The 13,684-nt window shown below is 45.7% G+C and overlaps 1 protein-coding gene across 6 annotated transcripts in view; it reads left to right on the forward strand.

Annotated features, from left to right (window-relative positions):
- Positions 1–13,684, forward strand: part of LOC119841128 (CD276 antigen homolog) — a 37,960-nt gene extending 24,276 nt beyond the window's left edge. For all 6 annotated transcript variants that reach the window (XR_006278336.1, XR_006278335.1, XM_038368249.2 and 3 more), the window contains 5 exons: positions 2,691–2,756; positions 3,172–3,224; positions 5,906–6,244; positions 7,078–7,119; positions 9,925–13,684. Coding sequence is in view for 4 of the 6 variants with exons in the window: in XM_038368249.2 (XP_038224177.1) it covers positions 2,749–2,756; positions 3,172–3,224; positions 5,906–6,244; positions 7,078–7,119; positions 9,925–10,028 (546 nt within the window). In the remaining 2 variants the exon portion in view is untranslated. The remainder of the gene's footprint in view (positions 1–2,690; positions 2,757–3,171; positions 3,225–5,905; positions 6,245–7,077; positions 7,120–9,924) is intronic.

The raw sequence follows: 13,684 nt of genomic DNA on the forward strand, positions 1-13,684 counted from the left end.
GTGCTTTTCCATATTCTAAATCAAAACAGTTTCTCCAGCAGTTTAGGGTGGTAACAAGACCTGACTGGCCTTCATAACTGTTTAGGGAATTACTCTTCACTGAAAACCCCACCACATTTTGGTAGTTTTTCAAACATGGTATTGCAGGGATCCACATGGCTAGCACCTCCTGGTGACCACTTCTTTGGCCACACAATAGCCTAGACCTGCAGCCAGGTCACATTTAAGTTCAGTCCTCTTCCCACATAAGGAGAGGCCAACTAACAAACAGTAAAACATATGACCCTCCTGCCCTTCTCAGGCCGTGCTGAAGTTCCCTGCTCCCAGGCACTGCCACATTTCATCTTTGCTCTTTTGGCTGAGCCCTGCATCCCAGGGCTTTTCCCCAGAGGCTCTTTTTAGCAGCTTTCTTCATTATCTTCCCTCCTTAGGCACAGCCAGCTTCTGCCAAGGATCTCCTTGCTTTGCAGAGCTTTCACCTCAGGGTCACCCCCAGGAGCCTCACCCGCTCTCTGCAGTTCTCTCCAGCCCGACTTCACCAGGCCCTATGTAGGAAGCCAGGGTGGCTTCCCTCTGAACCAGAGGGTAAAGAGCCACTCTCTCAGCCTGAGTGGACGGGGCCAGACCAAGTTTACGCCAATCCCTGGAAGGGGAGGGGTGGAATAGGAAGTACAAAGGGTGGGGCCCTTAGCCCAGTGAGAGCAGCACTAGGGAGGGGGACAGACACGGACACGGACACAGACACAGGCTGTTCCCTCCAGCTGCTGCTGCCGCCACTGCCCCAAGAGAAACCTGACCTGGAGGAAGGACTGGGGCTATCAGGACTGCTGGCCGCCAAGTACCTGGAAGGCCTGGAGGGGCCAGGCTGTAACCTGGGCCAGCGTGAGCCTGACATAGAGGGGGAGCTTGCGCTGGAAGCAGCTGAATACCCAGATGAGCTAGAGGACCGGAGGGACCCGCTCGAGAGACCGGGTAGGAAGTAGCCCAGGGGCAGAACTGCACAGTGCAGTGGGTCTATTTGGTCAGCGTGTTGTGGATGGTTCCCTGCTGCCCCAGCGGCGGGACCCTCTCCTCCCGCCACTGTCAGGGCCCTGGGCTGGAACGCAGAGGAGTTGGGTGGGCCTGCGTTCCCCTCCCCTCGCCCGAGGGGCGCGCCGCACACTCGGGCCAGTGCACCTTCTCTGCTAATTCCCCACTGACCGAAAGGTGTGAGTAAGGCTTGCCAGTGGGACGGTAGCTCTCCATCATCCCCTACAGGCTCGATGGCCTGATTGAAACCTGTCACACCCTATTTCCTCCCCCGGGGAGTGCTCCTATCTGCTGAGTCATCTTCTCCTGAACGAGCTCTCCTCTCTCTCTCTGTAGTGCCCCCGACACTCTCATAGCTGAGGGCACTAATGTTAATTACGCCACCCACTGTAGGAGCAGCTGGGGGCTAACTGCTAGCTCACAGGCAAGACTGAGCCTGACTCCCCTTAAAGGGTCAGCAAGCCAGTGATAGTGTCTATAATACTAGCCCACTCGGGACCCTAAAAGATCCATATAGGGCTGCCAGGCGTCCAGTTTTCGACCAGAATGCCTGGTCGAAAAGGGACCCTGGTGACTCTGGGCTGTTAAAAGTCCGGTCAGCGATGCAGCGGGGGCCCAGGCTCTGTGCAGCTCCCCAGAAGCAGCAGCCAGGTCTGGCCCCTAGGGACAGGGGTGATCAGGGAAGCTCCACATGCTGCCCCCAGCACCGGCTCCGCAGCTCCATTGGCCGGGAACCGCATCCAATGGGCGCTATGGGGGCAGTGCCTGGGGGCGTGAAGCTGCCTGACTACCCTGGCACCTAGGAGCTGGGCTGGACATGCCGGCCGCTTCTGGGAGCTGCAGGGAGCCTGCCTTAGCCCCCTACACCGCTGACTGGGAGCTGCCTGAGATAAGCGCCTCCCGGCCGGATCCCACACCCCAAGTCATCTCCTGCGCTCAACGCCCTGCCCTACACTGGAACCCCCTCCCACACCCAAACTCCCTCCCAGAGCCCACACCCCTTCCTGCACTCCAACCCCCTGCTCCAACACCCCAAGCCCCTCATCCCAGGCCCCATCCCAGAGCCCATGCTCCCACCCGGAGCCTGCACTCCCTCCCGCACCCCAGCCCCCTGCCTCAAGCTCACTCCCACACTCCAAACCCCTTGGCCCAAGCCTAGAGTACCCTCCTGCACCCCAAACCCCTCATTCCCAGCCAGAGCCCTCACCCCCTCCCGCATCCAACCCAATGCCCCAGCACATTGAAAATGAGTGAGGGTGGGGGAGAGTGAGTGACGGAGGGAGAGGGGCTTGAATGAGGTGGGGGCAGGGCCTAAGGAGGGATGGGGCAGTGGTGGGGCCTCAGAAGGGGCAGGGCAAGGGTCTTCAGTTTTGTGGCAATTAGAAAGGTGGCAATCCTACATCCAAGGCTGACTCCAAGGTCCTGAAGGGAGTTGTGGAATTTCATCCATCCCACACCCTGCTGAAAATGAAATCCTTCATTTTACATTTACATTTTACATGTTTAATATTGTGAACTAATGAACAGATAGAATAGATTGAACCACAGCAACAGTGAGTGAATGGAATATGAAACTTATTCCCTTCATCCTCCTTTGGATAAATTCCCCTGGACAACAGAAATCATTCACCATTCCCTCTGTGTCTTTGTTCTCTGTACAGGGAAAACCACCCCAGCTAATGGAGTGAAAGGATTCACAGTGACTGGGACACTGCAAAAATGAACAGGTAAACTTTACCGCAGTGCAGCTCATCGGGTGGTGCACGTGACTGCCACAGGAGCAGAGAATAATGTCAAGACCAGACTGTCTATGTACACATTGACTAACTTACTTCAATGAACATACCCCAGATGTTCCTGCATAGGAACACCAGATCCAAAATCACCTCAAACTGTGGGGAAGTTCAGATCTGAAGCCAAAAGTCACGGCTGACACCCAATGCTAAAAGATTAATCCAACTGAGAGTCTAACCTGGGTATCAATGTGAATCTGGATAAAAACATTATAGCCTGGGATGATTTATGGGACATAACAAAAATGTAATGTTTGCTATGCTAACTAAGCAACAATCCTGGAATATCAGAGCCAAGATTATTCCCATATCATAATTCTACTTTTCTCTGTTTTTTCTTACTATATAGGGAATATGTCCTCTGGATACTCTCCTACTCACTGCTGTGCTTTTTCCCTGGTGGTAAGTATACTACAATATGCATCCACTAGTCAGTGAAGAGGCTTGCATGTGTTCGTCAAACTTGAGATTGTTACACTAATCTAAAAACCAGAAGACTGAGACTCCTAATCTAAATTTCATAATATTAAAAATCATTTTTCTCACTCTTTATAATCGCTCATTCTACATCTGTTTGCTTATTGAAATTGTTCTCCTTCATTGCACATGCCCTGCCATGTTAGTGTAGGGTTGCGTTGCTGATGAGTGCTTGGCATTAACCTGTTTAGAAAGCCAGCATTACACATGCTAGGGGTATGACACCAAAGAGGTTACCCTAGAAAAACTATATATTATGATCAAGGTAAAATAATGAGTCGTGGGAGTTTTCCGTTGCGCAGTTGGGGTCAGGCCTTCTAGAAGTTTGTTCCATTATTTTCAAAAGTTCTGTAACAGAAGAGCAGGATAGGACTACAGCGTATGGCTAAATCTTTGGCTCTGTTGCTAAAAGCACCATTCTCATTATATTTAGTGGAATTTACATATATGATTCTCCATGTAGCAAGAAGAAAATATGATTCCTGCCATCCAAATGGGTACCAGTTCAATGGAAGAATGTGTCAAACTTGTCAACCTTTGAAGTTTGACAATGAAGTGAGCTGTAGCTCAGGCAAGCTTATGCTCAAATAAATTTGTTAGTGTCTAAGGTGCCACAAGTACTCCTTTTCTTTTTGTCAACCTTTAAGACACTTCCATGGTTAATTAAATCTTTGGCTCACCTTTCTTTTTAAAATGGGGAAGTACACATTCAGTCCTTCCAACTGTGCCGCTGTGACGGCTCTGCCACACATCCTCTTTGGTATTTAAGATTAACACATGTTTGTAGGGAATTATGAGGTTATTCCGCCACAGCATCACAGTTTTCAGCTTAATCTTTATAAATGCGCAGATAAATAAGGGAAGAACTTCATCATTGTACTATTTCTAATAGAGGAGTAGATTTCTGCTTAGTTCTTTGCTGCAGGCATATTTGTTTAACAAGACAAAGGATTAGTCAGACATATGCCATCTTAGAATCTATTGAACCAGAAAGGGATAGTCATTTGCTTCACTGTTCTGGTACCTCCTCCCCAGGTGCCTACTACAACATGTCTGGCTGTCTCCTGCTAGGTTTTTTCAAAATGTTGATTAAAAACCTATATTATGAGCCTAAATTCCCTGACAGTCTCTCTTTAAAAGCATTGAGGTTCGTTAAGTCTCATTTCTAAAACTTCATCATTTTTTATAAGCTACATTGTAGTATGTTTTCCCCTATATTATGAAGTAGTCAAACAAATTAATAATTTTGTCAAAATAAACAAAGTACATTTTGGGACAAGTTCTTTGATTATTTTTGAAATGTTTGTTTGCTTATTCACTAATTTGCAAAATTTGTGAATACAGCATGGGTCTCCTAGTTGTTAAAGCGCTAGCAAGTCTCTGCTCAAAGAGGAAATTATATGGGAAATATACTTCAATCTCCCTGATCACTCAATGGCAGACCTAAAAGTGGCAATTCTTCAACAAAAAACTTCAGACACAGACTCCAACAGAACTGGAATTTAATTTTCAAACTTGACACCATCAGATTAGGCCTGAATAAAGACTGGGAGTGGTTGAGTCATTACAAAACCTAAACCTAATTTCCCCCTACTGTTACTCGCACCTTCTTGTCAACTGTCTGAAATGGGCCACTCTCATTACCACTTCAAAAATTATTTTTCCTCCCTTGGTATCCTGCTGTCAATTGAATTGTCTCATCAGACTCACCTCACACTTGGTAAGGCAACTGCCATCTTTTCACGTATTTATACCTGCTCCTGTATTTTCGACTCCATGCATCTGATGAAGTGGGTTCTAGTCCATGAAAGTTTATGCCCAAATAAATTTGTTAGTCTCTAAGGTGCCACAAGGACTCCTCGTTGTTTTTGCTGATACAGACTAACACGGCTACCACTCTGAAACATGGGAAATATAGTTCGTCACAAGCTTGTACAGTGAAACACATTTAAGAATATTCTTCACAGGATTCCAGCTAGTAACAAGTTACTCCAGTTTAAAATGGCAAGAGACATTTATGACAAGTTCTATATAAGTGATAACACAAAATATATCCAGAGATCAACTTTTGCTGTGATTTAGGCACTAGTTTGAGACTTGGGATACCTAGGTTCAACTTACTGCTCTGCCACATATTTCCTATCTGACCTTGAGCAAGTGAGTTGGGCCCAGATCCACAATGGTATGTAGGATCCTAAACTTCCATTGATTTAAATGGAAGTTAGGAGCCTCAATGTCTTTGTGGATCTAGGCCTTAGTCTCTCAGTACCTGACTGATGTTATGGGTATAACATTTTCCTAACTCACAGGGGTGTTGTGAGGATAAATGCATTAAAGATTGAGGCTCTCAGATACTGTTGGTAATGTGGACCATATTAAGTGCCATAGATTTACAGGAGATCCACCAATGTTGGCGGCTATTAATAGCTACTGTTTTCAAGATGTGTAGGTATTGGTAAATTTGTCTCCCCATTACAGTTATTGACAAATTTAGAGCCAAATTCTGAGAGGTGCTGACCAATGGGAGTTGCAGGTGCTCAGCACAATTTATCCCTTGACAATATAAATTTATCTTTTCACACTCAGCATTTTTTTTTATTTTACAGCTGTTCCCCACCTAACCTTGTGCCACGCAGTCAGCGGAGGCACCGTTATTTTGCCATGTGCCATTAAGACTTCTGAAAAGCTGAACATCTTCAATTATTCTATATACTGGCAGATAAATACATCAGTGGTAGTGCATTTTTTTTACAATGGGAAGGACTTGCTGAAAGATCAGTCCAGAAGATACCTCAACAGAACTAGGCTGTTTTTGGATCAGCTGGAGCGTGGTAACTTTTCTCTAATGCTCTCTGGAGTTGAGCCTGCTGATGAAGAGGTGTATACCTGCATCTTGAGAAACAAAGGGACCAAAATTACACATGCAGTTAAACTCAACGTCTCATGTAAGACCTTTAGAAGTTGATTTCAAAGGGAGGGAGTTCAGGTGGGAGATCCTCCACTGAGCTTATTGTACCTGGTGGAGACTCACACTGCTGACACTAGGCATGATAAATTTAAAAAATGGTAAAGTTCCACTGATTTTCACCTCTCCACTTCCTCATTTAAGTAGAACAAGGAGATGGGCAAAGGGGAGGAATGAGAATCTTTGGGAAGCCTCAAGACTTGAATATCAGCAGAGGATCCAAGAACTGAGAAGCCAAACCTCTCTGACATTCCTCTCTTTAAATGAAACACATCTTGGGGAGAGTGCCTCCCAAGTTTTTATGTTTACATTTTCTACTGGGTGCATCCTTTCCCTACACCTACGCTAACAGAAGGTGTGGGAGACTCCAGTCCATTACCCCATGCATCAATAGCTTAACCCATACAAGTTTGTTCCAAAGCCCAAGGAAGTCAAAGGAAAGACTTTTTGTAATTTTAATAGGCTCAGGAGCAGGCTCTATAGCCTTTCAGAGCAAAGACACAAAATTAACTACCTTTGCACCCGTGACTTGTCCTTGAATGCTGGGATGCAAAGAGAAAATCTGCCATACAAAGAGCTGAATGGGGTCCGACTTACCCTGTAACTCATGGGATTCAGAGACTAGAATATGCAGTAAAGGTCTCTTTATTTCCCTCCTATGTGAAAATAAATTATTCAGTCATTATAACAAATGACTGGATAATGGTGACTTATTAATCTGCACAAGGTTTTTAACTATTCAATAGTACATGTTTTTTTTTCCTTTTTAAATATAAATGAATAATTTTTTTATTTTGTTTTTGTTTTTTCCAGCTCCAGATAATCAATCTATAGGAAGAAATGTTTCCCCTTTTGGTAAGTGAACAATCCTGAACATGCCTTGAATTAGGCTAGATCATTAGCAGGGCTAGTTTGTTTTATTCTCTAATTGGCATGACTTGTTATAAGCACTGGTAAATAGAAGAAAGTCCTACAGATTTTTGGCTTTTGCTGTCACTGGCAACTCTCCTTATTGGTCCCTGCAAACTACAGAAGAAAGGAGTATGTACACTCACTGTCAGAAAGGACTCCCACTTAAATCCTTGATAGGACTATTTTAGATAGATTTGTTTAGGTAGATTTGTTCTTCTCTCACATTAAAAAGAGCAGTCTCTGGCCCTTAATAGTGATTAATGTTTTATCAATATTGGCACCCTGCAAAAAATCAATCAACTTGGAAGCCATAAGTGAGGTTAAGATTTTGTCACGGTTATTTTTACTAAAAGTCAGGGACAGGTCACGGGCAATAAACAAAAATTCACAGAAGCCTGTGACCTGTCTCTGACTTTTCCTAAAAATAACTTATAAAATAGGGAGTGGGGGATCCAACACCCACTGTTGCTGCAGCTCCAGGGTCCATCCCCCCAGTGGCTGGGAGCTGTGGGGGGTCCCCCACCACCTGTGGCGGTTGGGAGCTCAGGGCTAGTGGTTGGGAGCTGCGGGGGGAGGGCACCGCCTGCAGCAGCTGAGAGCTGCGGGGTCCCCCATGCCCACAGTGGCTGGGAGCTGCAGGGAGTCCCATCGTAGCTCAGAGCTCCGGAGCCGGGAGCGGCAAGGGACCCCACCACCTGTAGCAGCTGAGAGCTCTGGGGCCTCTGCTGGTTGACAGCCCTGCAGCCCCGTGGCTGAAGCAGAAAATGTCACGGTGGTTTCTGGAAGTCACAGATTCCATGACATAATCATAGCATTAGCCATAAGGCTCTTAGGATTAACAAGAGTTTCTTCTGTAAGTTCTCTTGGTATAGATGAATAGTCAGATCAAAAGATCTGAGAAGGCACTTGAATAACACAGTAATAGATGACCTAGAAATACGTAAGGTAGATGGATTTGCATAAACCCTTACAAGGAAGATTCAAATGGCACTTGTCCCAGTGCAGTTCTGCAAGTAAAATGCAGTTGTTGAATTCTAAGCATATTCACATCATATAATTAACCCCCCCGAGGTCACTTGTAGAAACTTCTGGGCTTAGTGAGTTATGAGCAATGAATATGAGCTATGCAGAGAAATTGTTATTACAAGAGGATAACCCTTTGACCTCTGTGTGTGTCTCTCTCTCCACTACCTAAAATCTCAAAGCTAAGGAGGGGGTCTCAGGTTCTGGAGTTAGGGAGAGGCTGTGGGGTAAATAATATAGTATAATATATTATTTGAATTCAGATGTGTTACTATTACCTTAACGTCATACCAATCTGATTGATTATTTGCCCCTCATTGGTAAATTCTCTATTTCCACTGCTGCTGATAGCTTAAATTAGCTTTCCAGAGTGTTAATTTGTATTATCATCGCCCTTACACTTTTTGTATACTGTAAAACATTCTTAATGACTCATTTTACATACTTTAGATCAAAGACACGGTTGATTCCAGAATAATTAACCCTGAACAAATTAACCCACCCACAACATGACATTTCTGTAGGGTCTGAAAAAGCACTAAACTCTCTCAAAAAAACTAAAGGAAAGAAAAATATTTTGTGTATTTAAGTTATGGAGTTTGCAGTAGATGATTTTTTCTTTTTGGTCGTTCTCAGCATTGTACATTACTTGTAAGAAAGAGCATTAGAATTACAGGAAATCTCCCCCACCTACTTTTAAAAGTTCCAAATGGTGCAAAATCCAGCAGCCTTCCTCCTCAGCAACTCCAGCCTGACTCATAGGCCTTTCAAAGAACACAGGATTAATTTCAAAACAGTAGTTTTCATCTTTAAGGCCATTCATGACAATGGACTAAGTCACCCCTCAAAAAGACCTAAGGCAGCCAAGACTTCTCTTGCCAGTTACATTCCAAAGGAATGATCAACTGATCAGGAGTCAATCTTGTGAAAACTGGGGGGCAGAGTTTTCATGGCAACAGTAAGGCCTTGTCCACACGATAGACTTTTGTCAATGCAAGTTATGCTGACATACAGCCCTGCTTTAATTAAACTGCTATTGCATATCCACACTAGCAGCTCTTGCATTGACAGAGAGAGCAGTGCATTGTGGGTAGCTACCCCACTGTTCAACTGGCCGCAGGGTGCTTTGGGAAGGATTTGCAACGCCTCATGTGGCAGGTACAGCATCACATGATGCATGTATCTCAATCCCATCATTCAGTGTAGACACTGTGTTCTACATGGACACTTTGTCACTCTAACTTTCCCACAAAAAGCTTTATGACTCTCGTCTAGGTGGTTTTATTTTGTTGGCAAAACAGGAGAGTTTTGCTGCCAAAAGTAGCAAAGGGCCACTACTGCAGCTGGAGCCCTGGCCCTTTAAATTTTGATTTAAAGGGCCCGGGGATTTAAGGCCCTGCCTCTTCCGGTTGAGGCCACGTCCCCTGCTCAGGACTCCGGCGTACCAGTAAGTCCTCTAACTTACTTTCACTCCTGGAAGCTACCCTTTCATTTTTAAAAATAACTTGCTTTGTCTAGAATGACTGAAGTCATAACTAGTGGACTGCCAGAAGCTGGGTAGGAATAGGAAAGTGTAGTTGACTTAGGTTCATTTCTGAGGTCATACAGAATATGAGATACAGAAAATGGAAGGGAAAAGATAGGAAATACCTGTAATGGGTAACATGGGAAGGTGATGTAGGCAGGTGAGTGCTAATTGTTTACAGATGTTTTCTTCTCTTTCAGGTCAAACTCAGGATTTACCAAATTGCCCTGGGGATGCAAAAGCCCTGGATATTCTTGCACTCTGTTCTCACTTCCTGATGGTGTTGGTGGTTTGGATCTTGTAACTGTGAAATCAGGGCTTTTGTCTGCAAACTTCTCGTGGCAAGTGACTCTTGCAGCACAACACCCATCTATAAGGGTTGCACAACTACTATTCCAGAAGCCACAGACAACAAGGCATCACCACTTGAAAACTGGCCTTATATTAGGCACCTATTACCATAGTTTGGTGCTCAAATAAGCAACCTTATTTTTCAGAGGCACTGGCCCTCTGCAGGTCCAAGTGACTTCAGTCAGATGTAATGAGCCTGATTTTTCATCCATCTTCAAGAGCCTAGCTTTAGGCCTCCACATTTGAAAATTCTAGCCATACAATTTTCTTGTGTGTTTTTGACAACAATTTTGAATCCAACTAAGGTTCACAGTGTTATTATAATTTGTCCTTAATGTGATCTTTCACATAAGATTGCATGTGCTTTACAAAAAGGAGAAGTAAAAGAAGGAGAAAGCGTAGCCGTATTATACGTCAGAGAAAAATTGGAAGTTGCGGGGGTGGCTGCCTTTGTGAAAATCAAGGGTGGAAACATTGTGACAGGAAACTGGAGGCTGTGAACTATAATGCCTCTTTTTCACTCCGATGCATCAACTATGTCATCAGTACAAAGAAGTGATCCATTCAGTCAGCCAAAGGAGAAGTTGTTGCCAAAGGATGTTAAAAAAAAGCAAACAATTCCAGAGGAAGAGTGCTGCAGACTACAAATAAACCAAAAACTCTAAAAGACTATAGATTGTTTTCATCGCTCTGCATTCCAACGTGTCCACGGTTTAAGGAACTAAAACTATCATCCATGTCTATGGGGATTGCATTGCCTTATTCCTTAAAATGCAGATATACCTGAAGCTGTAGTCTTGCCATTGTTAAAGTTGAAAGTAGCTTCCAACTGATAATATAAAGAAAGTACAGTATTTCTTTGACAGCCCAGCGCCATTGCAACTGCACTATTGTGTAGCTGTGAACAGGCTAAGGCTAAGGAACAGGCTCACCCAGGTTGGAAGGGAGAGTGTGAAAGTGCCATTACACAGCAATGTAAGAGTGGGCTCCCGGCTCAAGCCTAACCCCCCCTTGTGTCCACATACTAATGGTGTTAACGCAGGGCTCGAACCTAGGGACTCAGAAGCCTGCAGGGCTGGAGGGTCTGAGCAAGTGTTAAGCTGGGACCTAAGGTCAGAACCCTATTGCTTTCCTGTGTGTATGAGATCCCAGCTTGACTTGGGTCCTGGAAGTCCTTTGGATGTATCCCAGAGTTCCTTGGGGAAACTTCCTTAGTCATCTCTATGCTGACAATATGTGGTGCAGTCTATTTCAAACATATGCCACACTTCCCTTTGCAAAGGGCAGCAGGTCAGATCAGCGTTAACCCATCATCATCTGAACACTGGTCTTTGAGCACACTATCGGAGAACCTGCAGCATAGGCGCTGACTGTGAGAATGCTGTGGGGCTCAAGCACCCCCCCCCCCATATGGGGTGCTCAGCACCCACAGAGATGGATTAATCTTTTGTGGGCCCTGGCACCTGAACCAAGGCTCTGCCCTGAGGCCCCACCACCACTCAGCCTCTCCCTCCAAGGCCCCACTTGGCCTCTTCCCCTTGAGGTCCCACCCATGCTCCATCCCAAGACCCCAGAGAGGGCAGGCGGGAGGTTCGGGAGCAGAGCAGGCACTTAACAGCTGCCCTGAAGAGAGGGAGTGGTAGAGCTCCCAGCTCAGCATGGCCTGGGGAGGGATGACCCCTAACACACTGGCCGCTCCCCCTCCCTGCCGGGCTGCTGTTTAGTCCCTGCTCCGCTTTGTGGTTCCCACTGGCTGGGCAGCGTGCACTGTCAGAGTGGTGAGTGGGAGCCAGCCCCAAAACCTCCCCGCAGCCTCTTGCAGTGGTGGCTTCAGGTCTTCCTCAATGTTGCATAGCGCTTGCCCAGAGCAGGAGCAAAGCTGACAGGAGGGAAGTGGCTCCTTGCTGCCAGGATGTTGGGGAGGGTCATCCCTCCCCGGCTGTGCTGAGCTGGGAGCTCTGCTGTTTCCCCACCCTGCAGGGCAGCCCCATACTCCCAGACCCCTCCTGCCCTTTGAGCTGTGTGTGCAGGAGTGCCCAGGCAGTATGCACGGGGAGGGTGGTGAGTGGGAGCCAGCCTCAAAACTTCCCCACAGCCTCCTGGGCAACTCTTATCCCTGCCACCAAGGGTGCAGCAGGAGCAGGGATAAGGTATCCCCCGAGGAGGTGCTGGATCACACTGCACCGCAAGCCCTGGGGAGGCACGTCATTGCTCGGCCGCCAGCAGCAGCTGGGGAGGGTGAGGGGGTGTTTTTCTTCTGAAACCTACATTTTATGTCAAACTACAAAACAGACAAAAATAAAAAATGAACCAAACAAAAACACTCTCACTGAATATCCCAATTTAAAAAATTAAGAATTGCAAAGTTTCATTTCAGTAGTTTGACAGTCCGGAAGAATGATGTCCTGATTATCCTCAGAATCAGTGCACATGGGCATTTTCCTGCCCATGTGGTTCAGCCTAGAGGTGAAGAGCCCCATTCTCAGATCAACAGTAGTTCAGTATAAAGCCTCCTCACACTGCAGGCAGCCAGCAGAGGAGCTACTTTTGCAGTTTCTGGGCTCCTTATGGGCACCTGTATCCCATCAATAGCACCCTCACAGTAGGAAACAGGATGGGCAATAGAGTTTTCCACAGTGCAGCACATGCATAGGGCGGGAGGGAGGGGTGCTAGGCACTCTGGGATAAGATTACTTTGGCTCAGACCTGTGCACTGCAGTGTGGATGCCAGAGCCTAGGTTTGAACACAGGTCAGAAAATCCTTAACCTAGGGTTAAAATGCAGTGTAGATGCTCAAACCCAGGATTCTCTGACATGGGTCAGATGACTCGAGTCCCATTAACCCTAGGCTTACATTGCTGTGTAGATATACAGTAACTTTTGAGCATCGCTGAAGTAGGGGGAAGTGGCTTACAAGCAGCAGGATGTTTTAAGTATACACAAGTATTTTTTGCTACAGCTGAAGTCACTCCACTCTCCTTCATAAATAAGGCACCTAACTGGTTGTATTTGTTGGGAAGGACATGGAATAAAATAGGAAGCCCGGAGCTCAATCCTGCATCCACTGAAAGAAATGAGACCATTGACTTCAGTGGGTGAAAGATCAGATCCTCGCTGTAGGGAAAAGCAGATGAAACTCCAGGCATTCTGAGTCACTGCTACGGTTGGGTTGAGCTGGAATTTATACCCAACTGGTTGAAAAGCAGACATATGATATATGTATTTAACAATAAAAAGTATTTTTTATATAAAAGTGTATGTATTTTGATTGTCTGCCTCTGTTCCAGTCTTCTTAAGTTGCCTGACATCTAAGATTGTAAACTCTTCAAAACATAGCCTTGCACATTGTAGGAAAGGCTAGAATACAAATAAACTATAACTCAATCACATGCCATACCAACACTTCTCTGCTGACCCCATCACCTTCCACAGATTTGAAGCTTTTTGAAAAGTTTCTGGCTGTGAACAAAAACTGGAACTAACATAGGAAACTATCTTCACAAGTCTGGTTAGCTACACAAGCCATAGCTCTCAGAGGTGTGAGTGGCCTCCCTTCATCACAACGGAGTGTTAATTCTAAAATCCCATGGCAATTAGAAGGCCATTTTT

The sequence above is a fragment of the Dermochelys coriacea genome, chromosome 1, assembly GCF_009764565.3.
Source record: "Dermochelys coriacea isolate rDerCor1 chromosome 1, rDerCor1.pri.v4, whole genome shotgun sequence".
Taxonomy (NCBI): domain Eukaryota; kingdom Metazoa; phylum Chordata; order Testudines; family Dermochelyidae; genus Dermochelys; species Dermochelys coriacea.